Genomic DNA, 10,144 nt, shown 5'->3' on the forward strand with positions numbered 1-10,144 from the left:
TGACTGGTCTTACAGCTGCTATCTTTCAAAGTCCCTCCTTGGCTGATAGAACTCTCACTGGGCTCTTGCTGCGGTTTACATCCAAAAACTACTGATTAAACTGATTATACATTACTTTTAGCTAACTGTAGCTTGATATCTTGTAATGCAATCATGGCCTGGCACCTACTTATGTCAATAACACGTCTTCTGATCAGGGTTTGTTGGTTGTTCTTCACTCCAGACCTGAAACTAAAGGAGCCTTGGCTCCTAAACTGGGGAAGTCTTTCCAGAAGGATCTGTGCTTTAAAAAAAAGCAGCTCAAGACCAATCTTTTTAAACTCGCCTTTAAGCAATGTGTGCTTTTTTAAAAACGATTTTAGCTCCATTTTATTTTTTTGTCTCCATTCAACTTGTCTTTTATTGTGTAGCACTTTCACATTTGATCCAGAAAGTTGCTATATGCTATAGCTACTTGTAACACACAGGAGGTAAATACACTTGATTGGGTTTCATCAAACTAGTTGCACCAACACTGCATTTCACTCATCAGAAAATAAGCATCTGGTGAACATTTACTTAATTCATGACTAATTCAGAAATATACATTAGGTTGAATGTTTCAGTAAAGAGTACAATATCACTGTGGATTTTCACCCCAGTTCAGAACTGTTGTGCTCTTTGCCCAAGGCATTAACAAAAGTACAAATATTAAAAGGTCTTTAAATGGACGGTCTAAAACTGGCAAAGCCGACCTTGGCCCTTTACACAATAATACATCTACATACAGAGACCATTTCAACTTGAAGCTACTTCCTAGAAGTGGAGCAAAACCTTGTAAAGTAGTGGGAACAGGATTTCTTCAGGAGAACTGAACGAGACAGGAAAGACATGAGTAAACACAAAACAAGGCAAGATGATAGTAAGGCAAGGCAAGGCAAGGTTTACTGAAGAATTCATGATAGTTTCTTTGTGTAGCCCTCATGCTGATAGTATTTTCTTTAAACACACTGCTACAAACACTATTTAGTAGTGCGGACTCAGAGCACCTGATGACCCTTCTCAAAAAAAAAAAAAAAAAAAAAGATCGACAAAATGGGCTCATATCTCTGATAAACGGAGAATAAGGGCCATCATTAACTTTTGGCAGCACTTAAAAAAGAAGAAATCCACTTTGCAATGAGTAAACAAGTCTGCTAAACAGCATTTTGGATGAATCCATTTTTGAAAAGCAACCAAATCTTTGGTTCAGTGTTCAATTTCTATGATGCAAATATGCCAAATATAGCAAAAATGAGGCAGGAAAGCTGTGTGGGACTACATCCTATATATCCATATTTTTAAATGACTTATTTGATATGCTTCTGAGCTGATGAGAGAATTTCTGCCGATCAGTTGCAGCTCTTTCTCCAACATTTATGAGACGTTTTGGCGCAAACGTTTAGAATGTCACCTCGGTTCCCATTAGAACAATTCATCCTGACAGAGAATGTCAGGATTGATTTATCATCCCATTGAAACTTTGTGTGAATTAGCTCTTCTAACTTTGAAAAGTGACCTGCTCTGCGTATATGCAAAGACACAGGTTTGCTAAACATAAGCATATTGCAGTGTGTGCAAGAGGATATACTTGCTTGAATGTTGAGAATAAAAATGTTGGGGAGTAAAACAGACATTAAATCACCACAACCTGTCACCAAGGACAAGGCAAATGGATAAGACAGTGTAAGTAGGTGATTATTTTTCCCCCCAAGATAAACATCACCTTGGCTTTAATGTGCAGGTGTTTGAAGAAAGCGGATTCAAGCCCTGGACTGTTTTGCTTTCCATCAGAACTGACAATGGCAAGTCAGACATGGAGGTGGGCTTAAAACTAAACTGAGGAGAGAGCCAGGGACACTCTTTGAGCTGTCTGCCCATACAAGTCAGCTAGTTCACTGCACAGCTTGTGTGTATGCGTGTACATACACTATAAATATTATAGAGTATCTCAAAAGGAAACTGAAGTGCCTTAAAGGTATGCTTATCTCCTTTGTGGTCTCTCTACCACGCTAAGCACTTGAGTTTCACTGCAAACATAGAATTTACCATGTCACTAACGGCAATATAACTGCAGGTGTGTCGTCTTGAAATGTTGAGCCATAGCGGCTTGTAGTCTCAAACTATAGCTGGATGAAGTTGCTAGCTCTGTCAAAAACAAAAATGGAATACAGAGACTTAAGACAAAAACATATACATTCACATCGCTCCTCCACCTCTGTTTCTGGGGAGTGTTAACACTGTCTCAGTGTCTGAGCATTGTGCTAAATCGAGGCAACACTGCGGTCAGTCGCACAGGAAACTGAGAATGCAGACAACCTCACAGCCTGGAAGAAACGCTTCCTCCTTAAAAGCAGCAAGCGCAAGTACTAAAGATCTCTCATGTGAAGGCAGCGGTGTGGTGCTGAGTGACGAGCAAGAAACTACATATGTGCTGAGAATTAAAGGCTTGTACGGCAGATGTGAACCCACGTCTCTGTGGTGAAAGACAATATTATCACAATGATCTTTGGAGGAAAACTACAATTTCAAGTGAATAAAATGAAAAACAAAGCAATGTAAATAGCTTGAAGCAGTGATTCCATAACTAACAAAGACAACAAAAACAATTGGGTGACAACTCCAGGAGTTTGCACACTGGTAATGGCTGTAACTTGAACCCAAGGTCCAAGGGATTGCTGCTACCAGGCACCTTCTTTTCACAGGGAGTGCTCAAAAAGATTTGCAGAGACATTTCTCCATTGTATCAATCTACAAAATATCCCTGGGATTACCTAAAGCTCTGACTAGGGGAGGATGGTGTGTATCTTGTCCTCACCTTCAAACTGGCAGTGAAACAGATGAGACAGAAGAACAGCTTTGATGCACTGATGGAAACGTCTGTTTGCTAATGTAACTGAAACCATCCTCCCACCACTCTATTATCTACAGACAAATATCACACAGATACTTTCCGCACATCTCAAGTTCAGACATAACACATTTACAGTGTTGCCACACTTGTGCAGCAGTACAATAGCTGTGGAGCTCAGTAGCCTTCCACTATATCAGCCTCCATTTGTCCACTTCAGTCTCTGTTTTTGCACCAGGCCCCTGGTTACCGTCAGGGCTTCTTGGCTGCAGCTTTGGTTTTCCCATTGGGTCCTGTTTTGATCTGGGTCATCTCCACATCTGTCAGGGCATCGGAGGGAAGGCACGAGCGCATGCGTTCAATGGTCCTCTGGTAACTTGCCCTCTCCTGTTCCAGAGAGCGAATCATGTGCTTCATGTTGCTCTCCCTAGAGAGGAAGTTCTCCACACTCGTCTCTAGTGTCTGAATCTTCTGCCGTGCTGCCTGGAGTACACAGACATTGTACGCCAGTAAATACAGGGTGCTATACAAAGATAAACATGTGGACAGGGTTTCCAGGATATTACTCCAACATCTCAACAATAAAGGGCAATCAGACATGATACAGAGCCAGTCTGTTGTGTAAACCACTTCTGAAATGTTGTCCTAACAGTTATCCATCATCATGATGATTCTAAGAGTCTCCTAAATTTTCTTTGTTACATCACAGATGAGAGCAGCTGAATATCTCTGTGACTTTCATTAATGAGGAGAATCATGACTTTACCAGTCCTGCTGCACTAATTCACATACTACCGAACAACACGATAGGAGAGTTTGGAGAACATAGCATTCAATTCCTTTGTCTTTTTATCAGTTTCCATTGTGCTTTTAACTTATGTTGTAGTGCCATCTATGGGTAGTTTGAGGCACAACCACTGGCAAACGTTATGGAGGTGTAAACAGCATGACAAGGTCCCTGGCCAGTCCATCAAAAGAAGGAATTATAAACTGATAACTTTAAAAACCTCCCACATGTACATACTGTATATGTTAACTCACTGATGTAGCACTAAAATAATAAATATTATTAAAATTATAAAGCGAGAAAATGCTGTTGATTACCACCAATATTTATGAAAGGTAATACATGAGGAGGGTGGTCTTGTTATATACCAAAATGTAAGCTAGATCCTTCTCTTCCTTACCTGAAGTTTTTCCAGCAGGTCCATGTTCTGTTTCTTCAACTGTGCATTTGTCTTTTCTAGTTTGTCGAGCCGATCAGAATCATCAGGCACTGGTCCTGCCTCTAGCATTTCATCCTGCAGGACGTGGTACTCTACCTCATACGCATGCAGCTGCTTGGAGATGTCCATATCCATTACCTGGCAAATCACAGGTCACACAAAGAGACAGATTACATTAATTGACAAAAAATTATGGTACTGTATATGAATACAGTCGCAAAAAATAGTAACCTGCAAAATTAGTCTTTATAGAGTTTAAATGATAACTTAAATTCAGCATTTATCTTATTTGTTTTGGTATTTCCATGGCAACAAAAGTCAACTTCTGAAAAACCAACAACCAAAACTATCTGCAGAATCTCTCTTTTGTTACGACTCTGGCTAAAAACATATGACAACAGTGTTGCCAGGAGATACTGCAACAGAGAACGTGAAAGTGCATGGCATTATCTTAATGGCTGCACACAAGGAAAGCAATTCTCCTGTATATGTAAATATACATCAACTTAAAATGTTTTGCTTCATTTGCAGTAAGTCGGAACATAAAATCTAGTTTCTATCCCCATTAAGTAAGTGAAACAACAGAGCCAATAGGTTTATTGTCTAATTTTAAAAAAGTATTTAGCTTAAGCGTAACAAGTAATGTGTTTTCTTACATTATGGTAAATACATGTCAGACCATTGGGCACAGTTATTATTTAAAAGGTTTTAACCAGTGGCAATTCATGCAACATGCATTACGTTTGCATGTATTAAAGTGTTTAATTTTCTCACACTGGGCTTCATATAATTTCCCACTTTGTACCTTTGCAATGGTCTCCTCCATCTGAGTCTGAGTGAGATCTGGAAGTGTAGTTTTTAGGTAGTCGACAATACTCTCAAAGGTGTCACACTCCACTATCTCCCCCTCATGGCTGCTGAGCAGACAGAGGGCCACTTTGAAGATCGCTTCAGTCCCCTGAACAAATACAAAATCTGGGAGGCAAAAGAATAAAAACCACCTAATGCATCTTCAAGCTGTAACTGTTATGAGTCTATTTAAATGTCAGTACCACTGTACTGATAAGCATTTGTGTGCGAACAAACACAGGGTTCATTATTATAAATATATACCAAAGATGCGGGACACAAAGCCAAGGGGGAATTGTGAGGCGAAGAGAGTGAGGAACCACGGTGCTGCGTAGAGGCTCGGGCTGATCTCGTGCTCCTCGAAGTGAGTGTGCAACTCGTGGTGGTAGTCATGTAACAGTCTGGAGAGCTGGTACATCTGAATCTGGGAGAACAAAGACAGTATGCACAGACATAAATGCACACATACAGTATAAGGAGTTAATACACACAGACGCACACACACACATTAAAACATGTGCCAGAACAAACAGGTATATCTGGATCTGCAGGGGACAGAGGATCATAGAACAATGCAAGAATTACTATCACATGAATCTTTACCTGTCAGGGAGCTCCTCAACTACTACCAGCATTTTTAAACACTTGCTCAGACATGCATCAAAGCCAAATATCTGATGAGCTGATCGTACTCTTTCAACTATATATTACAGTGATCTTGACAAGTGCTACAGTGAAATGCACAGCCGACGGAAAAGAGAAGCAGAAGTTAGCTTAAGCTAAACTTAGACTGTTATCAGTCTTACAATTTCCTGACAGTTACTATACAAAGAAGACAAACTATACCATTACCTAATCAACCGCTGCACAAAGAGAATAGCACAAATTTCTTGTTTTTGCAAACTTTGGATCAGCCTTAATAAACACAACTACAGTTCAGAGACAACCGAGAGGCCACCGCTCGGCTAAATAGTTACCTGATGTAGATTAATCATTACCACGCCTGCTGATGCCTTCACTCCAGTGAGGTCAGCTGATGATTAACTGAAGCTAACAAAGCAGACATTCAGGTGTGGCTTGAATAAGAGGTGGAGACATTCAACAACCGCTGTTTGCTGTTGCTAACTAACAACCCACATAAGTGAAAGGTGAGCTGGATTCCCCATGGCAGGTTATACTGTAAACAGTAAATGTGCATTAAGAGTCCAGCGTGCTTCCTGCTCACATACTGTTTATAATATACACCTCCACTGGTGCCATTTTATTTAAAAAGCCTTTCTTGGCTTTTTACCGACTTAATTGGGCACTCAGATAGAAAGGAAAGTTGGGAGTTCTCATGCTCTCAATCAAACACGGAACTCTTTGCAAAAGGAGCTAAAATTGCATTCATCAGCTTCCTTTGGTAGATTTTAAGCTTTGTTACATGGAGTCAGTGTTTCAACAAGTACTTGTCATTGTCAGGATGTTTGTTAGTTTTATTTGTTTTAATGCTTTGAACTAGCGCAGCAGATGTGGGCTCACATCTGCTTGCTTGACCAATGAGGGGGTGTTAAGGACTTTTTTGTCCTGTTTGTATCTGTGTTGTTTGTTGTGGTTGATGTTGTTGCCTGTCTTGGCCAGGACATGCTTGAAAAAGAGAGTTTTAATCTCAGTTATGGTTTTCTTGATTAAATAAAGGCTAACAAAATGAAATAGATAGAGAATAACATATAAATTTAAAGCCACTAGTCTCCGGAGCTCTATGTTTCTGATGAGCAGTCACCAGCCACATCAACCTGCCCAGTGTTTGATTGTTTATTGTTGTGCCTTCATATTCCAATAACATGTTAAAGTGGTGCATCCATACACTGACCTGCAGAGGCACCATGTCCGGTTTGTATTGCTGCCTGATGCCGAGGTCATACATCAGGAACTTCAACATGTCAAAGGCCTGTTCTTCGCTCATGTGCAGCAGCAACACTCCAGCCACAAAGCTGATTCCCTGGCAGTAGCCAACCTGTGTTGCCAAAAAGAGAGCACACGCTCTGCACTGCTAATTTATACCAGCATTCACTACACTACAGCCTTACAGTGTTGTATAGGACAGAAGGGAAGGAAGATAGTATGACATTAAGTACCTCTGTATCCAGCAGAGAGTAGGCTTTCAGGAGGTTGAAAAGAGAAAGTTGCCCTGTGCCCAGCTGGACTGAGAAGTACTGGTGGGTGGGGAAGGTCCGGCCTGAGGACAAAGATAGAAATGGTATTTCCATCTAAACGTTTAGTTTCTGTGAGCTTTCCACATGACAGGAAGTAGCACTAGGGAGAATTCTGTAATGTTTAGTTCAACCCCTAAATTAATATATGTAAGGAGAAAACCAACCTATTACTACTCCAATGACAACTTCTACTAATAATAATGATAGATTCTACTCAGAGCAGCTAAGGCTTAAGCACTTCTACATTTCTTCCTTGACATGCATCATTCTGAATAAACTGCCATCACATAAAACACAGAAACGTTATATCCCATGAGTGTGGGGACCCTTTTTACAATTGCATGCACACCTATATCCACCAGAATAGCATGCTGTTGTGCAGTGAGCCGTTTCAGCAGGTCAAGGTACGGGGTGTCTGGTGATTGCTGACGCTGCGGCAGCCTGTGATGTAGTCGGTGCTGATGGGAGAGGAACAACCAGATCTCCCCACGCCTGCTCTTGGGAACGCCTGCACACAAAGACGGAGATTACATGTGCTCACCACTACATGAACAATCACAGATACACACACACACAAATCAGTGAGTTTGTCTTCATCACACCTTTCTCTCACTGTCTTAGACACAAAATCACACACATCTCTGACCTTGGCAGAGTGCACGATACACCTCCTCCTTGTCTTGCGGGAGCGTCGTTCTGCCTGGAGCTATCAGTTTTCTCTCCCACGATGCCTGCGCATCTTTGGAGCACTGGCCCACCTCCTGGTAGTCCAGCTTCATCTTCCGGATGTGCAGCTCATCTTTGCTCGCTGCAACACAATCACCAAAATAACATGTTCAGCGTCATTTAGTCAATTAAGATTCTCTTCTTCTCGACCAAAGACCAACAAAGATGGCTGTACTAGAGGAGTACAAAGCCCTTCTACCTTTGCTTTTGTAAAACAGATTGTAGCTGATTAAAAGAGGTCAGATGTGAGAGCGAGTATGGATACAGTCTCTCACACCGTGGAAAGCCTACCACATAAACACAAGCCACATTACCCACTTTAACATAAAAATCCATCTTTATCCAAAGTCACTGGAGAAGCTACATCAAAATAGCGGGGAGAGGTAAAAGGGCAAAAGCAACAAAAGCACCACAGAATGACTGTCCCTGAACATGCAAACAAAATCATCTGCACTGAATGAATATAATGATCAACACCCAAAATCATGCAAACCATCTTGCTTCTAAGGGCTCCTTTTATAATGCTTACCTTCTATTGAAAATGGTTATTCACAGTTAGGTCCTCAGACCAGCATTGGTGTCAGAGTAACAAACAAAAGGAAAGAGATGTGTTGGTATAATAAATTATAAAGGCTACAAAAAGCAGGTGCATGCCAAGGCAAAAAAAAACAAAACAAACTGTTTTACTCAAGTTCCTCCTTTTAATGTTACATGTCCTGTCACAAAAGCTATGTCTTATTATTTTACTGTATGCTAAAATAATAAAGGTATCACAGCTGCTTTCAAAGAATTCATTTCATGCACTTTAATCTGCTGAGCGTATGCATGTCTTTATATAGCTGTGCTCCAGAATCCCAAGCTAATATGGCAGCATTTGATTTTTAAAAATAACAGAAATGCTAACTCCATCTTCTATTCCTGTCCATGGTCATGAAGTGTCAGGAGCAACAAGAATAAGTGTTAGAGTGTGGGTGGTGAGGACAGAAGGTCTTTTCACACGGGGGGCGTATTTTTCGTACGTTTTCGCATGTCAATAATTTTCCAATTCGAACCAATATTCTGTCAACAAACCCTTGCACATCAACAAGGGAATATCGCTGAGCAAAAAACTGTAAGGTAATTTTTTTTCACTTTTCACCAGTGACAGGAAGCGCACAGTGCACCGTCAGCTAAACCTTACATACATTAAAGCCATGTGCAGTATATATTTTAGCTCAGACATATGGCCAGGCACTAATCCATGTTGAATAAGTCATTGTAATTCCTTCTCTGCAGTGGCAGCAGCAACAACTTTTCAAATTGTCTCACGGTTATCCTGAAGCAGGTCCAAAAACAACCATCTTCTTCAGGCAGATAACTCTTAATAAGACCCAGTATGAGCGGATCTCAACAAGAACACCTCATGAACTTGTATAAATACCATCAATGCCTGCAAAAAAAAATCTAATACACTAAACATCAAAGAATATTGAAACATGATTTACCAAGGAAAAGATTTGTTCTAGACCAGTCATCGCTCTTTATGCGCACTCACCCTCTAGTCTCTGGTTCTCTTTCTCCATGCGCAACAGTAGGATCTGCTGATGAATGGCAGTCTTCCAGAGGGCCTGGTAGTCGGCCCTCGTCTTCTTAGGCCTCTCGCCAGACAGAGTGTCACCACCTGCTGGTGACAGCAGAAGCCCCAAAGGGTCCAGACTTGAGTCCAATGCACGAGGAGAGAGAGGCAACACCTCCCTGCCATCAAAGTGGTCTAAAACAGCAAAAAACACCAATCAGAAGAAGGTATGCATAGAAAATATATTTTAAGTCCATTTTTCTATGAACAATCAATTAGTGTTTGGCTCATTTTAATTTATTGTTTTTGTTTTACAGCTCATTTATTGTACGGTGAAGCAGCACCAAACGACAGGCAGCCGCTAGTTAACTAGCAACAAAGTTAAAAATCTAAAAGAATTCGGCCTAAAATTCAGGTCGCTATTATTAATATTGTATTATTAATATTGTATTATTAATGACCCGGATCTGGGCATAATCTCCATGTTCTGTGCACACGTGTTATTCAGAGCTTATTTACTGTGCATCATGTCTACCTTAGCTTTCAGGGGGATTATTTTACCAGACCTGGGTGTTGCATGGATGCAGAAGGCTTGTTCAAGGGTGAAGCGACTGTCAGGAAGATTTTCTGTCTCCAGGAGACCCTGCGTGCTGCTGGAGGGAGACCCCCACTCACTGAGTCACTGCTGCAGACAGACGAGGTCCTCTTCCTGCCTTCCCCATTG

The 10,144-nt window shown here is 41.0% G+C and overlaps 1 protein-coding gene across 3 annotated transcripts in view; it reads right to left on the reverse strand.

Annotated features, from left to right (window-relative positions):
* Positions 1–368: 368 nt before the first annotated feature.
* tbc1d4 (TBC1 domain family, member 4) overlaps positions 369–10,144 on the reverse strand; it is a 29,173-nt gene continuing 19,397 nt past the window's right edge. For 2 of the 3 annotated variants that reach the window (XM_020609425.1, XM_020609423.1), the window contains exons 13-23: positions 9,987–10,144; positions 9,400–9,615; positions 8,395–8,397; positions 7,786–7,947; positions 7,489–7,647; positions 7,062–7,162; positions 6,797–6,940; positions 5,209–5,368; positions 4,901–5,070; positions 4,057–4,233; positions 369–3,352 (exon numbers count right to left, since the gene is read on the reverse strand). In XM_020609425.1, coding sequence (XP_020465081.1) covers positions 3,122–3,352; positions 4,057–4,233; positions 4,901–5,070; positions 5,209–5,368; positions 6,797–6,940; positions 7,062–7,162; positions 7,489–7,647; positions 7,786–7,947; positions 8,395–8,397; positions 9,400–9,615; positions 9,987–10,144 — 1,681 coding nt within the window. In that variant the 3' untranslated portion in view covers positions 369–3,121. The remainder of the gene's footprint in view (positions 3,353–4,056; positions 4,234–4,900; positions 5,071–5,208; positions 5,369–6,796; positions 6,941–7,061; positions 7,163–7,488; positions 7,648–7,785; positions 7,948–8,394; positions 8,398–9,399; positions 9,616–9,986) is intronic. The other variant, XM_020609424.1, reaches the window with a different exon arrangement.

Source organism: Monopterus albus, unplaced genomic scaffold (genome assembly GCF_001952655.1).
Source record: "Monopterus albus unplaced genomic scaffold, M_albus_1.0 scaffold99.1, whole genome shotgun sequence".
NCBI classification, from domain to species: domain Eukaryota; kingdom Metazoa; phylum Chordata; class Actinopteri; order Synbranchiformes; family Synbranchidae; genus Monopterus; species Monopterus albus.